General features: G+C 46.9%; 2 protein-coding genes across 6 annotated transcripts; one reads left to right on the forward strand and one right to left on the reverse strand.

The window, feature by feature from the left end:
* The first annotated feature begins 25 nt into the window (after nt 1-25).
* Nucleotides 26-8,699, forward strand: RIBC1 (RIB43A domain with coiled-coils 1). 4 transcript variants are annotated; one of them, XM_083482602.1, is made up of 8 exons: nt 26-82; nt 1,750-1,880; nt 3,345-3,426; nt 4,162-4,506; nt 6,347-6,465; nt 6,696-6,962; nt 7,839-8,005; nt 8,343-8,699. In XM_083482602.1, exons 2-8 carry the CDS (start codon nt 1,764-1,766, stop codon nt 8,422-8,424), a joined length of 1,179 nt encoding a protein of 392 aa, XP_083338728.1. In that variant the 5' UTR covers nt 26-82; nt 1,750-1,763; the 3' UTR covers nt 8,425-8,699. The 4 variants fall into 4 exon arrangements, with proteins under 4 accessions (XP_083338728.1, XP_083338729.1, XP_083338727.1 ...); XM_083482603.1 differs by lacking the exon at nt 26-82 and having other exon boundaries at nt 4,089-4,506; XM_083482601.1 differs by lacking the exon at nt 26-82 and having other exon boundaries at nt 6,696-6,923.
* A 1,191-nt stretch (nt 8,700-9,890) lies between these two features.
* HSD17B10 (hydroxysteroid 17-beta dehydrogenase 10) lies at nt 9,891-16,724 on the reverse strand. Of its 2 annotated transcripts, none has more exons than XM_083482653.1 (6): nt 16,583-16,724; nt 16,026-16,190; nt 15,776-15,940; nt 13,501-13,629; nt 10,779-10,887; nt 9,891-10,285 (listed from the first exon to the last, which is right to left on the reverse strand). In XM_083482653.1, the coding sequence occupies exons 1-6, from the start codon at nt 16,607-16,609 to the stop codon at nt 10,095-10,097; spliced, it is 786 nt and encodes a 261-aa protein (XP_083338779.1). In that variant the 5' UTR covers nt 16,610-16,724; the 3' UTR covers nt 9,891-10,094. The 2 variants fall into 2 exon arrangements, with proteins under 2 accessions (XP_083338779.1, XP_083338780.1); XM_083482654.1 differs by having other exon boundaries at nt 10,039-10,285; nt 10,748-10,887; nt 16,583-16,667.
* Nucleotides 16,725-17,255: the final 531 nt, after the last annotated feature.

Genomic DNA, 17,255 nt, shown 5'->3' on the forward strand with positions numbered 1-17,255 from the left:
TTGCCTCCGCTTCGCAATTTGCATAAACAGGCGGGCTTGTCGGCATAGCAACCAGCAGGCCGCAAACTCCTGGAGGGAGAAGGTGAGAGCGGGACGGCGGGTGGGGGTCCAGGGCGCTAACTAAGATGATATGATAGGCGCCCACACGCCGCATACCCTCCAGCCCTTCACGGGTGAAACTAGGGACATTCTGGGGTCAAATCAGAAAGCAGGGCAGCTTCTCTAAATCGGGGAGGTCCCTGGAAAATAGGGACTGCTTTTTCCCCTGACAGGGACTCAAGGCTAAAACAAGAACTGCTAAAAACATGCGGGGAAACAGTAGTTGAAAAACAATAGAACATTGATAAAATTAAAACTGTATATAAAATCTATTGAAACCATACAAATAACTACAATAAAACAGCACAGCACCAGGCGGGGTCAGCCCAAAACATTCTGGTGCCTAGAGGTAAAAAAGGTAAAGCACCCCTGACAGTTAAGTCCAGTCGCGAATGACTCTGGGGTTGCGGCGCTCATCTCACTTTACTGGCCGAGGGAGCTGACATTAATCCACAGACAGTTTTTCCAGGTCATGTGGCCAGCAGGACTAAGCCGCTTCCGGCGAACCAGAGCAGCGCACAGAAACGCCATTTACCTTCCCACCGGAGCGGTACCTATTTCTCTACTCACACTTTGATGTGCTTTCATAGAGTCATAGAATCATAGAATCATGGAGTTGGAAGAGACCACAAGGGCCATCGAGTCCAACCCCCTGCCAAGCAGGAAACACCATCAGAGCACTCCTGACATATGGTTGTCAAGCCTCTGCTTAAAGACCTCCAAAGTAGGAGACTCCACCACACTCCTTGGCAGCAAATTCCACTGTCAAACAGTTCTTACTGTCAGGAAGTTCTTCCTAATGTTTAGGTGTTCTATTAATGTTTCAAACTGCTACGTGGGCAGGAGCTGGGACCGAACAATGGGAGCTCACCCCATCACAGGGATTCGAACCGCCGACCTTCCAATCAGTAAGCCCTAGGCTTAGTGGTTTAGACCACACTGCCACCTGCATCCCTTATTGGTACCTAAAGTGCACCCCAAATAGTGCCTCCATTCCCCACCAGGGAGGAAAGGGAAAGTGAACTGTTTTCAACATTTTGCTTTGTTGGGGGATTGAAATAAAGGCAGTCTTGTGTTAGAACACTGGAGAAGACAGCAATCAGTAGCTCACGGTTAGGAAACCTCTGGCTTATAAGGTTGTTTCCTCCAAACCACAAAATGTGGAAAGGAGAGATGTGGTCTTTCATGGGGAGCTTCATCATGCAGGCAATCCCTGCCACAATCAGCTTTGCCAGTCATATGCTCAATGCTTGAGAAGCACTGAGCAGAGGCCTTGCAAAGTGCTTCGCACTGAAGTTTCAACGCAACTAGCTGGCTGCCATGCACTTGGGAAACGCTTCCCAAGAACTTTGACAGGTGGACAGAGCAACCCACCTGTCAAGCTTGGTCCATGGGGTGGGGACAGATAAGAATCTGGCCCTCCTGGCTGAAAGGGTTTCCCAATGCTGAACTAGGCAGATCTGATGTTGGAGAAAAGCTTATTCCATGCTTACCCAAGACCTATCTGCAAATTGTTCCAGAATAGATAGAGAGACAGGCCTAGGTATCTGTTCCCACCACTCAGATAAGATTAGTTAGCAATGGGATGGAGCTGGGTCTGCTTTAAAAACTTGAATCTCTCTTCCTCTGACAAGAAAACATAACCCTCAGTTACAGGTGCAAAGATGTATAAAGTGGACATCCAGCCAGATATAAAAGAGGCAGCTGCCATTGAAGCCCGCAGGAACCGGGAGAAGCAACGACAGAGCCGCATCTTTAATGCTCGCTATCGCACGATGGGGGTGAGACATGGAGGGCTTATAGAGCCATGTTTTCGGAGGAGGATTGCGTTGATTTTGAAGTTGTGGGAAAGACTCCTTAACTATCCCTCAGAACTGAGGTACCTGTAGGAAGTAATCCCTGTGCACAGACATCTTAACCTGAACACTCCTTTCTAAATTTACTCAGCTTTCAGCTTGTCAGCTTGTTCAGTGAGACACAGCAAGAGGTCATTTATTGGGGATGTGGGCTAGGCTTTGGGCAGTTAACATGCTTCCTTCTAGATATTTTGAACTTCAACTCCCTTATTCCCTGACTAATTGCTATGCTGGCTGGAGATAATGGGAGTTGTAGTCCAAAAATCTTAAGGGCATCATGTTGGCCAAAAATCTTAACGGCATCTGGACTATACATTAATCACTTTGAGAGAGCCAGTGTGGTATAGTGGTTAGTGTCAGACTAGGAACTGGTTCAAATCCCCACTTGGCCATGAAGCTCACCTAGGGACCTTGGCTACTCACTGCCTCTTAGCCTAACTTAACTCACAGGTTTGTTGTGGGGCTTAGTTGAGATGGGGGAGACCCATGAACCACCTTGAGCTCCTTAGAGTAAAAGGTGGGATATAAATGCAATAAATAATTGATTCATAGGAAGTGATTCATAAATACAAGAATAAACTCTTGTGAATCTTGTGAATAAGGTTCCAACTTCAGGGGTTGAAGTATTATGAGTGAAAGCAAGGACTGTTCATTTGCTGTAATTCCATTATTACAGGCATCATTTACAGATGACAATAGTTCATCTCAGTGTTTCACGTAATAGATTACTCCTGATCACCTATATTTCATGGTCTAGATGCTCAGTGGTCGTATATTCTATATATGCAGGCCAAAAGCTTAAACCTTAAGCCTTAAAAGCATCGGATCTGTTAGAAAGATAGGATAATTGATAGCAAAGGGGACAGAGGCACTTAAGGCAGCTTACAGCAAAAAATAAAGCAAGTAAAAATATTGAAGCATAACCACACACAAAAAGCCAGGATAGCAGATAAAAAATAACCAAAAGCAGCAGGAAATTAGGTAAAACCAGACCCTATTCTATTGCATCAGTTGGTGGTAGGACATGTAGCAGGTCCTACCAGAGGAGCTGTGAGAACAGGCAGACTAATGTGGTAGCAGGGGGTCCTTCTTTATCCTAAGCCATTTGGGGCTTTAAATATAAAAACAGCATTTTGACTTGAGTCCAGTAATGAACCAGAAATCAGCAAAGCTGGCACAGAAAGATAGGAGCCAAATAGCTCTGGTCAGCAGCTTCAAAGCTATATTCTAAACTAGCTGACATGAAATAGGAGAGCTTATGCCATTGCATCTTTCAGGTTCCTGCATGTTCTTTGTTGTCTTTATTTGGGAGGGCAGCATGCAAAATCCTGCATTCTGTTTGCTTCTGAAACAGCCATGCAGCAATTAACTTGTAATGTCACTTTTAAGGTGGATGTGGAAGGTTTAAAGACCCAGGTGGAAGAGCGAAAACTCAGAGAAATTGCAGAGAAACGACGTGATGAAGCTTTCGGTAAGTGTTTCTGCTCCATTTCTCTGTGAGGTCATTTATCTCACTTGTCTCCAGGCACTGGTCTGGGGCCTGAGCAAGTCAGTTTCCCCAACAGTTAAATTCAAATGAAAGAAAGTGCCGGAGGTCAGGCAGAATGAAATGCATCAACCTCAGCAGGGTTTGCATTTTTAAAATTATATCCACTCTTTTGACCATATCAAACAGGCAGCTTCATAGTTTAATTTTAAATCTGGCAGCTTGAATCTACGTCTTTAAGATCTGTTAATATTTTAAATTTAATCCTTGGTTTTTTCCCCGCCAGATAAATTTTGATAACCCTCTTTGCCATTATTTGAAGTACCTCACATTACCAATAATCGGTATACAGTGGTACCTCGGGTTAAGTACTTAATTCATTCTGGAGGTCCGTTCTTAACCTGAAGCAGCCCAGGAGCATGAGGCAAGGGCGCGCAGCTTGCCTGCCACTCCCAAGCCTCCCCCTGGTGCCGGCTTTCGGAGGTAGTGCTAGGAGGCGGTAATGCCGGGAGGCAGGCTGCATCTGCAAACAAGCCTTGAATTTTAAAGGTGTGTCTCATTTGCGGGTGCATCTAATATTTGGGCCAATACGGTAAACAATAATGGTGATAATGGACATCCTTGCCTTGTTCCCTTTACGTCTCCAGGTTTGTCAGTCAGTTCTTTTTCATGAGGCAGACAGAGCAACGACTAACAGCATCCTGTGCTCTTCTTATGCAGATGCAGATCGGGTGCAGTGTGACAAGATTGCACAAATGCTGGAAGAAGAGGAGCGCCAACGGAAAAAACAGCTTCACCAGGCTGTCTTGGATTTTCGCGAGCGGGAGCAACAGCCCTCCATGCGCCGGGAGTGGGACATCCATGACCCAGAGGCGGCACGCAAAGGCCACCCAGCCCGCGTGAGTGACGATGACCCTCGCTGTGGCCCTTCTAGCATGCAGCGCTTTGCTGGTGAGGACCTGAATGCGAACGCTCGGCAAAAACTTCTAAAGGAGCAGAACAAACGCATCCTGGAGGAGCAGAGAAGTGAACGGGAGAAGGACCTTGCTGACCGTAAATATGCTGGTATGTTCAGGATGGGGTGTGTGAAATGCCCTCGAGATCCTTTGCTTGGGGACACAGGAGTGCGAAGCTGGGGTTGTGTGGGAGGAGGCCTTGCAGCTGCTGTGGTTGACAAAGGAATGTGGAGAATAACATCCAGCTGGTCCCAGCATTGGCCCTGCCCAAGACACTCAAGTGCCTCAGGTGGAGTAGTAAATCATTCTGCACAGCCAGTTTCTCTGCAACGTACTTGGCCTCAGTTCTGGGTGAAAATGTAGAACTGCAAGCTTTATTTGTTTCCCTTGAGCTCTGCTGAATAGCTATCCTCTTCTTAAGACCGTTTGTATTACTCAGAAGTTGGAGATGAAGGAATTCTCCTGCATTTTCTACAAGCATTTCCATGCTTTACTTTGCTATATATATTTTTTGACTTTAAATCTCTGCTGGGGTTCTCTCACCAGAGTACTTGCCCCAAAACTGAGTCTTTGCATTCAGGAATTCTTCCATTTATATTTTTGGCACCAACAAGATTCACCCAACTGGAATACTGGTTTCGCTCTTAAGGAATGATATGTAGCTGCATAACAGAGCTGGAAGTCCTTTTATTTTCTTCTTCTTTATCTTTCTTTAGGTTTCTTTTCCTTTTCTCACATTTTCTCATTTTTTAAGTTTCTCCTTTCCTTGTCTTTCTTCTGACTTTGTTCTTTTAGACTAAGTAGCTGTTTTATCTCAGTATATCATAGAAATATACTTTGTAATGGGTGTAAATTTTTGTATAAGTATCAATATTTTTTATTTTTTTAAAAAAAGTTTTACCCAACTGGACTGATAAGTTGGAGGTGAATCTTTAAGAGCAGTGTTTCCCAAAGTGGGTGATACCACCCCTGGGGGGCTCTGGAATGATTCAGAGGGGTGATAGTAGCCTCAGGTGCAATTGGGGGGGCACTGAATAAAAATAAGGGCACTGTGGGTATGTAATGATACTTACCGCCAGTTGGGTGCTGTTGCGTGATGGCAACAATGCCTCCATTGGACCCAGTGGTCCTGCTGGAGGTGGGGGTTTTCCCAGGCTTGGGTGAACACTTTTCAGCTTCACCCAGTCCTGGGAAACTTGCTTGCCTATTTACAACATCTATATTTACTATGTTGTAGGGTGTAGGTAGAAATCAACACACACACACAATTTATTTCATTGCATTGGAAACATTTTATTTCTTATCTTTATTGTGCCTGACACAGACCCCCCTGATGCCAATCCATGGATCCCATGTTAAGAACCCCTGCTCTAGATAGAGGCATAGTAGCCAACTAACTCTCTGGTGTATGTTTCTTGGCCAGGTGTGTGCTAGTACTGTTCAAAAGTGAGCACAGACCAGCACAATCTGCACATGCACGACCACGGATCCCCGTGCCATTTTTGGCACCACAAGGAGGCAGGGCAGGCTGGTGCATGCAGTATCTTGGAATGCAACCCCTTCGTAAATTGGGAATTGCCTGTCCTACTATAGGGCTGATCACCTGCTTTGACATGGCCTTCTCATGTTCTGCTGTTAGCTCAGTGGTACGCTGTTAAGTTAGAGCACTGGCTTGTCTAGTCAACAACAGGTGCTGATGCAAGCAGTGACCATGTTTCTCCTTGACCAGTCTTCCACCGTTGGAACTGGAGAAGGAAGTAATAACTTACTACCAGCATCACAAGCCCTACTGAAACAGTTAGGAGCTGCAAAGCAACACAGATGTGTCTGTCTCCCATTCTGCTACTCTTATGCCATTCCAAATCTACTGCCTCACTTTGCCTTATGGGAGGATCGGGTGTGTGTGTACATAGCTTGACTGCATGCCAGAACACCTGTTTTCCTTGTAGACAGCCTGGAGGACAAAAAGAGGATAGAGCTGGACCTACGAGCCCTGGAACTGGCACGTTTGGAGGAAGAGTGTCGCAAGGCTAAAGCCATGGCAATAGCTGACTTTAATCGAGCCCAGGTACCATCTTCCTATATTCATTAGCTATTCATCTGCATCGTTCTTCAACCTCCAGATGTTTTGGACTCCCAACTTCCATCATCCCTGATCACTGGGCATGCTGACCAGGGCTAGTGGAAGTTGTAGTGCACACATGTGGAGAGTACCAAGTTGGGAAAGGCTGGGCTAGAAAGACATGAGCACAAGGCTTTAGATGCAACAGCATCCCATCTACTCCTTTCCCAAACCAGGCTGCAGAGGTTGCTGAGCAGCAACGTCTGGCCCAGCAGCGTGAGCAGGACAATAACTATGCAGAAATCTACAACCACCTGACGGGTGACCTCCTGACAGAAAACCCTGACATCGCCAAAAGCCTTGTGGGCCCACACCGCGTGATCACGGACCGCTGGAAGGGGATGACCTCTGCAGAAGTGGAGGCTGTGCGGAAAGCACAGGAGGAGCAGTGTAAGGAGAAGCAGGCAAGTGGCGGCATAGCTGATGCTGCAGCAAGAAAGCTTGTGAGTTACACAAGTTCCTTCGTAACAAATTCAACTAAGAGGATGTCCAGAAAATGGTGGGAATGTGCTGACATGGGCAATACAGATGAGTAGGTAGGTCTTTGCATAATATGCAAGGTGTGTGTACACTAGGTGGCAATCCATTACCTGTCCAGAGTACAGTGGAGCTAAGTAACATGGAATGCTTTCCCTTGTAAGCTCAAGAATGGTCCATTATGTAGGAGAGAAGAGAGCAGCAGGTACATTGGCCTGAGCACAGCCCTTATCTATGCATTTTAAGAGCATTTTCCTTATTGTGGGATTCAACTAAGTTACTGCATGCATGGAATGAGGGCCGCACATGCGGTGGGACCCCATCACCCCCTAAATCTGCTCTGGAGAGTTGGAGGAACCCCCAAAGTAGGTTTAGGGGGCACACAGGGGAAGGAGATGGGAAGTCCTGTTGCGCAAGCAGACCTTGTTCTGTGCACACCCACCCCACTTGGTGCTATGTTGAATTCCTCTGTTATGCTGGGGGGGGGGGTTGGATGGTGTTTCTTTCCCAGATGAAAGATCAGTCTTTATATTTCCATCCTGGAATGTTACAAAGGTTCTGTTTCCCTCTCTCTATATATATAAAATATAAATCACAGTTCAAAATACAAAATATAAATCACAGTTCAGCTTTTACATTGATTAACTCAAAAACACCTTACAACAGCCCTGTAAGGGAGAACAGTACCAACTCCATATTAACTTTTTTGGGGGTTAGGTAACAGTTGAGAGAACAGTGGCTTGTGAGTTTGTAGCAAGAGTAGAGATTTTACCCAGGGGTGAAAGAGTTTTCACTTCTATCAGCCGCATTATGCCTGAGCCTATTCTCTCCCACTCTGTTAGAGGCTGCGGGAAGAAGAGCAGCAGAGGGAGGCTGAGTGGGACCGGCAGCGGGAGTTGGCTGGCCGTGCCGCCATGGAGATGGAGCAGCAGGAGCAGAATTTCCGCCAGCAGCTGAGGAAGAGCCTGGATGCCTACAACCAGGATTTGGCGGATGCACAGAAGTCAAAGTGAGTGGGCCAAGGATGAAAGGTTCCTCCCTGCCCCCGGGAGGTGGAAATGAGGCAGCCTCCTCAGGTAGAGAATTGCAGGTACCCTGAAGGACAGGCTGAGCTTTGTCTAGAAGCACCACCACCTGCGCTCAGTGCCTTTCTTCCCCCTAATCCTTACTACTCTTTGTGGTGATCCAGAGGTGAGGGAGATGCATTAGGCACATATTCAGAGGCATTTTCATCTTTTCTTCCTAGGTTATGTCTTGCTACTGAAAACAGACGCCAAGGCTGACTCTTGGCACTAATGAAGTGACAAACATTTCCACTGAACATACTTCTGTTCTTTGTTTTACAGTTTACAGTATATGGAGAAAGAGGTCTACTCCAATGTACCCACAGCCCAGTACCACTTGCAGTTTAACACTAGCAGCCGCTGACTGAAGTATACCAACCCAGTTCCAAATCTGGTTAGAACGAAGGCTTTGCGTTCAGTAAAGTATTTTTTGTGCAGTATTTACAAAGGGAGTCATCTGCTGGTTGTAATGTAGAATTACAAGGACAAAGCAACTGATGTTTGTTAGACCATAGTTTCCATGTTATTGCCTGAAGACCACTCCACAATCACTCCACGTGGATGTCTATACCAGTGTAAAATGTTGCTCAACCACATGGCAAGCTACTTTGCATAACTGTCTTACCATATGATTGTTAAGTGCCGTGTAGAGTGAATTGGCTTCCCTAATGTGTGAATGCGTCCTCGGAGAAGAGAATTAGAGTAAGGGGCTAGGGTGGTTTGTTTTGCACACACATCACAGAACAGAGTGCCTTAAGAACAGAATATGGAACTCCAAGGGAACATCTCTATACAGCTTTTCCTCAGGATCAGGTGCTAGTATTTCTGGGATCTGTAGGTGGTTTAGCTCAGAATGGTTTGCTTATCCACAACAGCCAAGAAATACAAGATCAAAGCCATCAGGGCAAACTGCATGGTCAGCTTCTTGCTCTCAACAGGGACTAAACATTATTTTAAGAATTCATAAATACTTAATATAAAATATCTAAGCAGTGAACAAGTGTATATAAAATACATTATGTTCTGCACAGGCTTGTGATCTTTGGATGAAGGATGGTATACAAACATACACTTCATCATCATTGCCATACAATATAAAGTATAATAAAACCCCTTTATTGTATGTTAATGCCTGCAAGCTAAAAACAAATTCAGCAGGGCCTGTCCATACTTGCTGGTGCTTGCAGTTATGCAGTAGCAAGACTAAGACTGGAGTCCAGAAAGCCACTCTGCCCCCATAAGCTGCGATTCTCAGCTTTCATGTGCAGCAACACAATCTGATACACAACTTTTCCTGGCTACAGAAGTCTGGTATCCGAGTTTTATAATTCAAAAACCAGATAACAGGCAGTATAAACTGGCCGTGGTCATAGCCAGGGTATAGGACTTCACTGCCCCACACTAACATACTCCCCTCTAACTACCACTCTTCCTTTCATACTTCCTGACTTGCTTTGCTACTCCACACTACTATTACTATTTCCCCCCCAAGAGCTCTAAATAATTTGAAAGCTTTAGAAATAAGTTGCCTACTTTATTTGCACAATTTGATTTAGTAAGACTTTGCTTTCCTTCACTCTCAGATTTGTGTGTGTGTGTGTTGCACATGCATGTTATCCTCATCATAGACTGAGTAAAAGAGACAAAGAAGATCAACATCAAACAGAATCACAGGTGTCTTTGGTAGTAAAACAGAGACAGGGCTCCTGGATTGCATTGCAAATTTGGAACAGGGACTTATTAGTGGGTTAGAAGACTAGAGCATAGGGTTTTCTAGATTGTCCCACTAGCAAGGGATGAGAAGACTCATACAGCAAGAGAAGAGGAGCATACAATTAATTCATTTATTATAGTCCAGATGTTAATCATTTGCTTTTGCTAACCTAGATTCCAGTTGAGGAAGCATAGCAGAGGCAGCTATAATCATCAGCAGATTCAAAAGTACCATGATTATGGTCCAGTGGGCAGAGAAACAATCCCTGACTTGTGATGGGGAAGCAAACCCTCTCGCTCTTCCAGGGCCAAGCTTACAGTTCAGGGCTGCATTCGGATAGCCCCATCAAGCCGGATCACCTCTCCATTGAGCATGGGGTTCTCCACTATGCATTGCACCAGGTGGGCATACTCCTCTGGAGCACCAAGACGACTTGGGAAGGGCACCTGCCGTGCCAGGAATGTCCTCACTTTCTCAGGAAGTGATGCCAGAAGAGGTGTTGCAAAGAGACCTGCAAAAAACAAAAGCACACTCAGGGTTGCCCCAGTCTCTGTTCTTTACACTTCTACAATGCCTATTAAGCAGAGCATTGTGTGAGTGTGCCACAATTATTGGAGCACAGAATGCATTGCGGGGTGCAGAATTTAGCTTCCTAAGAAGCTTAGTTTTTGTTTTAAAATGAGTTTCTAGGACTTACAGCTGCAAAGATAGGTTCAAAAGTGCATGGTCAGCACCTGCTGAAATCAGAAATGTGACAGGTGGTTCAATAAGGATTCCAGAAGTTCAGTGCCACATACAGCCCTATGCCTATGACTAAATATGCAAGATATTCTGGATAGGACATGGAAAAGGCAAATTTGCATAAATGTATGCAGATAGCACTACCCCCACTAATGAATTCTGTACCAAGTTCTGTGGAGTATACAATCCTGCCATTACAGCCTCGAGCACCCTCCAAGAGCACCTTCCTTACCCAAAGCCCAGATTCAAGGAAGGAGTGCTACCTGGTGCAATGGTAACTACTCGGATCCCCAAAGGTGCAAGATCCCGAGCGATGGGCAGTGTCATTCCCACAATGCCTCCTTTGGAAGCGGAATAGGCAGCCTGGCCAACCTGGGGAGGGAAAAAAAACAATGGCGCTCTAAACCCTTATTAAAGTCACAAGTGTTCTCTGAAATGCGTATGTGGAGGGTGTGGAGATTGCGTAGCACTGCAACAAGCCTGCCAGAGGTATAGGAAGCCTGAGCAGGGCAGGGCAGTAATCTGAAGTCACTCTTAATTGGGGCAGGGTGAGGGGGTAGAAAGCAAGTCACTGGAAGCCCTTAAACAGGTTTGGGGGGAAATTTCCTCCCAGCCCTCCATCCAAACTCCTTTAAGCAAGTGTGGGGAAACCGGCTCTCCAGATATTGCTGAATTACAGCTCCTATCAGCCTCACCCAGAATGCACAGCCAATGGCCAGGGATGATGGGGGTTATGGTTCAGCAACATCCAGGAGCAGACATTGGCCATTGTTAGGTTACCTTTAATAAAGCTGTGGGGAAACTCTGAAGGTAACATAACAATGGCCAATGTCTTTGGTACAAGACAATCCTTACTCTATTCCTTGCTGAAGAACATATACAGCCCCTTGCCTCAGGCTTGGTACACCTTTAGTCTGCAGACCAGTGTGGTATAGGAGAACAGGGCAGAACACAAGCCTGGCCGAGTATCACAGGCAAACCTGTAAGTCTCTCACTCTCTCTACTGCTGGGTAGAAGTTTTCTGAATCACTGGCTGCCTCAAAGCCAGAGGCTGGTCATCTTTGAGTTAATTCAGCTTTGATGCCTAAACCCTGCCTCTCAATACAAAGTCTCTTGTCATCTTGGGAACCAAGAGCAAACCTGTGATTTTTTTTTTAACCTTATGAAATGAATATTCCATTTTACTGTACTCCCCTGCCATTACACATTCAGAACGGGCACATATGTACACACAACCCAAGTAAGGCAACAGTGCTCCCAGAAATGCCAGCAAAGCATTGTGGTCTGTCAGGTGCATCCCTTGTACAGTGCAGTAGAAGCTGGGGCACACATAGTGGGAGTACCTGGTGCTAATCCTGTCAATACAACATCTGCCCAACTTGGAGTATGGGTGGCATAGAATTATTATTAATTTTAATATGTTGATGATCTGTTTTATTGAGCTTGAGATACAAGATGTTTCCCTCTGCTCAGTAACTTACAGTCTCCACGTTTCCGGGACAAAGCAGAGCAATAATTAACCCTAGACCAGGGGTCTGCAACCTGCGGCTCCGGAGCCGCATGTGGCTCTTTTACACCTTTGCCGCGGCTCCGGGGCGGATACCAGCGAGGGGAGGAGGCGCATTGTGCGCCCCGACACTCCCCACTGTGGCGGGCGCTGTACTGGCTGTGACGTCGCATGGGGGCCCATGCAAGGGGCATGTACGCTGGTCACTGCATTGAAAGGGGGCATGTACGCTGGTCACTGTTTTGAAGGGGAGTGAACACACACACAAAAAAAGGAAACTTGTTAATTTAACTTTTATTTCTATGAGGAGTAATTCTGAGGGGTCAAACAAAGAAATAATAAAAAAGTGACAAAAAAGTTATTTTTATAATGACGAGTTTTGCGGCTCCCAGTTTGTTTGTTTTTTCGGAAACGGGTCCAAGTGGCTTTTTGTCTTAAAGGTTGCAGACCCCTGCCCTAGACTATTCTACTGATAAGGGACGCGGGTGGCGCTGTGGGTAAAACCCCAGTGCCTAGGACTTGCCGATCGTATGGTCGGCGGTTCGAATCCCCGTGGCGGGGTGAGCTCCCGTCGTTCGGTCCCAGCTCCTGCCCACCTAGCAGTTCGAAAGCACTCTTAAGTGCAAGTAGATAAATAGGGACCGCTTTATAGCGGGAAGGTAAACGGCGTTTCCGTGTGCTGCGCTGGTGCTGGCTCGCCAGAGCAGCTTCGTCACGCTGGCCACGTGACCCGAAAGTGTCTTCGGACGGCGCCGGCTCACGGCCTCTAGAGCAAGATGAGCACGCAACCCTAGAGTCGGACACGACTGGCCCGTACGGGCAGGGGTACCTTTATTCTACTGATGTTGTACAGAAGAAATGGGGAACTTCAGGTCTTCCAGACATAATCCCTGACCACTGCCCATACTGGCTGGGGCTGGTGGGAGTTGCAACCCAACAAAGACCTTTATGGTCCTGCTCTTCTGTAAGAATGCCACTAAGCATAGGGCACCTGTGTGTATACTGCTTTAAGGTAGTGTCATTTGGGTGTTGCCAACCAGGCCAGCTGGCAGTGGATGTGATCAACAAAAGGCAACATGTGGGCTAATACGTGCAAGAAGTCATGAACTAACAGAAGTCAAATAAATATTCCATCAACATGCTTAGAATGGTATGTAACCACAAAGAAACCCTGAAGTTGAGGCAGAAAGCCTTTCCACAGTTCATATCTATATCAAAGTTTGGTTGAGAATGAACGAGCCGGGTGGTGCTGTAAGCACAGCAACAACAAACAGCAAACAGAACAGTTCTTCCTGTGACTTCTTGCACGTATTATATGGCTTTTGTTTATGAATTAAGAAACAATTGATAGTGTTTAATAAATATTGCCAATACATTATTAGCCCACGTGTTGCCTTTTGTTGATCAGATTCTTTTGTGTTGTAACACAGGGGATTCCCTTTGTCTCATACAGCTGGCAGGGGAGGCTTCAGACTTACCTGCCCCTCAAAGGCAGCCACACTGGCAGTGTTGATGATTACCCCTCTGTGCCCATCTGAGTCGGGCTCATTTCGCCCCATCTCACCTGCAGTCAGACGGATTACGTTGAATGTTCCAGCAATATTCACCTGAGGAACACAGGCAAGTGGAAGTTATGCACCCCAAAGCTTGGCCCTTCCTTACCCTTTTCAAACCAATAGTGAAAGACATCACCTTTACTTCATCACATTAGAACTCTGGGTCTAGCAAACACCTGTTGTCACTCAAAATCATTCAGTCAAATATTAATATTAAACTCAATCGTTCCTTCTGATGGGGGTACAAACAATACTGCCCAACACAGCCTTTGACATACAGCAAGCGACTATTATAATCTGGGCAGGAATCTGAAGGGCCTTGGAGCACAGGTGGTTTTTCCATCACTCCCTGTTGAATGTCATGGCCCAGGAAAAGAGGGAAATACTGGAAGGAAAACAGTGGCTTGTACGCATGGTGTTGTCAGGAAAGGTCTCTGCTTCTTTGAGAAAGGACTTCAGGCAAGAAATGGGTGGCACCTCATAGCGGTTGGCAAGAAGGTCTTTGTTCAAGAGTCTCATGAAGCTGATCAGGAAAGCTTTAATCCAAATCCTGAGGGGCAGGAAGACAGTTGAAAGGAGAACCCCCGATAATAGCTTCATTCACGCACAGGAAACTGAGGTCCTGCAACAGAAACCTGCTAAAGGGCAGGAAACTACAAGAAGGAAGTAGCTGGAAGGAATGACTTGTTCTGCTTGTCTCTATACCAAAGTACAGAGTATGGGAAACAAGCAAGATGAATTTGAGTTCTTAATACAATATAGTGGACATTACTGAAACCTGGTGGGGTCGGACTCATGACTAGAACGTGGAAATTGAGGGGTACAACTTGTTTAAAAGGAATAGACCAAACAGGAAGGGATGAATAGTGTTATATGTAAAAGATTATATGAGTAAAAACTGTAGGAGAGGGAAACACCAGTAACCTTATTGTGGGTGTGCTATAGACCTCCAAGCGAGACTGAAGATTTGCACGATTCCTTCCTAGAGCAGATTACCAAACATTCAAAAAAGAAAGAGATAATAGTCATAGAAGACTTCAATTACCTCAATATCTGTTGGATATCCAAGCTCTGCCAAGAATGTAACAAATTCCTCCACTGCCTCACTAACAATTTCATTTCCCAGAAGGTAGAAGAAGCAACAAGAGGATCATCTATCTTGGACCTTGTCCTCACCAACAGGGAGTAACTGACTGATGAAATGGAAGTACTAGGAAACTTGGGAGGAAGCAATCATTTACTTGGTTTCATGATACAAAGGCAAGGGAAAGCTGAGTGCAGTCAGACATGTGCACTTTGGACTTTAAGAAGGCTGATTTCAAAAACACCATGAGATCACATGGTCAGAAATACTCAAATAGCAGGGAGTCTGAATGGTTGGAAGTTTCTTAAAGGTAAACTATAGGCACAAATGCTAACAATTCCAACAAAAACGAATATTGGGAGGCACCAAAAGAAACCAGTGTGGCTGCAAAAGGAGCTTACAGAGGAGCTGAGATGTAAGAAGGGAATGCAGCAGCAAAAAAGCTAATGCTATTATAGGCTGCATCAACAGTAGTGTCCAGATCAAGGGCAGTAATAGTACCACTCTGTTCTGCTTTGGTCAGACCACACCTAGAGTCTTGTGTCCAGTTCTGGGCACCACAATTTAAGAATACTGGGTGCAAAGAAGGGTGACCAAGATTATTAAGGGTCTGCAAACCAAACCTTATGAGAAATAGTTGAGGGAGTAGTGGGTGGGGGGAGAGTTGAAATGGAAATGGAAAAAGGAGGATGAAAAGGAGTACAGTGGTACCTCGGGTTAAGTACTTGATTCGTTCCGGAGGTCCGTTCTTAACCTGAAGCACCACTTTAGCTAATGGGGACCGCCGGAGCACGATTTCTGTTCTCATCCTGAAGCAAAGATCTTAACCTGAAGCACTATTTCTGGGTTAGCGGAGTCTGTAACCTGAAGCATATGTAACCTAAAGCGTATGTAACCTGAGGTACCACTGTAACTTGAAAAGGAGCAGAGTATGGCACCTTGAAGAGGAACACTCCACACGACAACATTTTGTTACAGATCCCACTTGCTCAGTAAGGTATCTCGATTTTTTTACTGTTTTGTGAGGCAAGAATTGTTAGGGAAATGGTTGGAGCAAGAACACTTGATGGCAAACCAATAACAAGAATGGACTAAGGTTTTCTTAATGCTCACATTAATAACTCTCTGGAAGTCTTCCAAGTTGTGAGGAAGGTCCTTCTTAATATTATAGGTCTTGACAGCCACTGCAATCCCAGCACAGTTCACTGCCACATCCACACGGCCAAACTTTTCCCGTGCCAGTGCTAGGGCAGCCTTCACATCTGACTCTGATGTCACCTGGGAAAGGAGAGGAAACACTTAGCTCAGCTGCTCCTCTAGGGGTACAACCTCTTTATCAAACCCCCCTTTGAAAAATCCCTACATCAGCCGGAGCAAAGACGCATCTCTCTCCCAGCGATTTGGCCACGCTCTCCCCATCGGACTTGGGCAGATCCACAAGCACAGCGCTGCCTCCCTGTTGCACCAGCCGCTCTGCCGTGGCCCGGCCTAGGCCTGAAGCCCCGCCGGTCACCAGGCCGACCATGCCCTGGAAGTCAAGAGAATCAAGAGAAAATTATCCTTCAGGTCAAGCGGGAGTGCCAGGAGGTGCTCAAGGGTTAAATGCCTTCCGGGCTCAGTCACACCCGGAGGCTGCCCGGGGTTTGAAAAAGGCGCCAGCAGCGCCCATCATTCCCTCCCCCCGGCCGAGTTCCCGTGCTTCACGGGGGGGGGGGCGCCTGTCATAAAGCTCTTGGAAGCAAAGGGAAGACAGACCACGAGGGCGCCTCCCCAGACCCGCGCCTTCCTCGCTTCCCCAGCATATCGGGAAAGGCGTCGCCCTCGGCTTCTCTCACGGCCCTCGGGAGCGCCGGCCTCTCCGGCCCCGGCCTCGCTCTCCGGGTTGGGCGCCAGCCCCTCCCCGCCCCGCCGCCTCCTCACCTTCACGCTCCTCAGCGCCGCCGCCATGTTTCTCCCCGGAGGCCCCGCCCCCTTCGCCGGGGAGGGGCCTCCGGGAGGGCGGGGCCGCGCGCGGCTTCCGCCCTTCGAGGAGTCGCCTGTTTCCGCCGGGACGGAGCCGCGCCGGTCCTGCAAAGAGGCGCCGCCTCGGCGTGGCGCGAGCGAGGGAAGCTGCGGCTGAGAAAGGCCGGGTGTCCGCCGGGAGAAGGTAAGGAGGGGGCCGAGAGAGGATTGTTTCTGAATACCAAAGTTAACATTTCTGAACTACCAGTCATCTCGTATTTTTTCCAGAAAATATCCCGTCGCTCAAGTTGCTGCCTTGTAGCCAAGCCATTGTTCTCCAACAAGAATGAACTCAAGCATTCTAAAAAAGAAACAAAGGCAGGAGCCCTCCTTCCTGCACGGAGTCCCTTCGGAGTGCAAAAGGAGGCGGCTGCATAGTTGAACGCTCCCCACCTCGAAGATGTCTTGCGTCTTAAGAAGTAGCATGGCTAGTCTAAAGTAACTCAGCCTGATGGGCTGACTTTATATGGTTTCAAACTCCCCCTGAACAAGCGGGTTTAGGATCTGGGCAGGAGGTCGGGGGAGGGCGCTGTTCCTGGATCCATCTCTGGGGCTAGAGGGCCAGGTGACCTCTGTGACCCAACCTTGGCAA

This window comes from Podarcis liolepis, assembly GCF_965112155.1.
Source record: "Podarcis liolepis genome assembly, chromosome: 17".
NCBI lineage: Eukaryota > Metazoa > Chordata > Lepidosauria > Squamata > Lacertidae > Podarcis > Podarcis liolepis.

Excerpts from the sequence above, each read along its gene's own strand:
- RIBC1 (XM_083482602.1), top strand. The coding sequence starts at position 1,764 with ATGTATAAAGTGGACATCCAGCCAGATATAAAAGAGGCAGCTGCCATT. Across the intron at positions 6,466-6,695 it reads CTGACTTTAATCGAGCCCAG|GCTGCAGAGGTTGCTGAGCA; the intron begins GTACCATCTTCC and ends TTCCCAAACCAG. Across the intron at positions 6,963-7,838 it reads ATGCTGCAGCAAGAAAGCTT|AGGCTGCGGGAAGAAGAGCA; the intron begins GTGAGTTACACA and ends CCACTCTGTTAG.
- HSD17B10 (XM_083482653.1), bottom strand. The coding sequence starts at position 16,609 with ATGGCGGCGGCGCTGAGGAGCGTGAAG. Across the intron at positions 15,941-16,025 it reads GCGTCTTTGCTCCGGCTGAT|GTGACATCAGAGTCAGATGT; the intron begins GTAGGGATTTTT and ends CTCCTTTCCCAG. Across the intron at positions 10,286-10,778 it reads AGTAGTTACCATTGCACCAG|GTCTCTTTGCAACACCTCTT; the intron begins GTAGCACTCCTT and ends TGTTTTTTGCAG.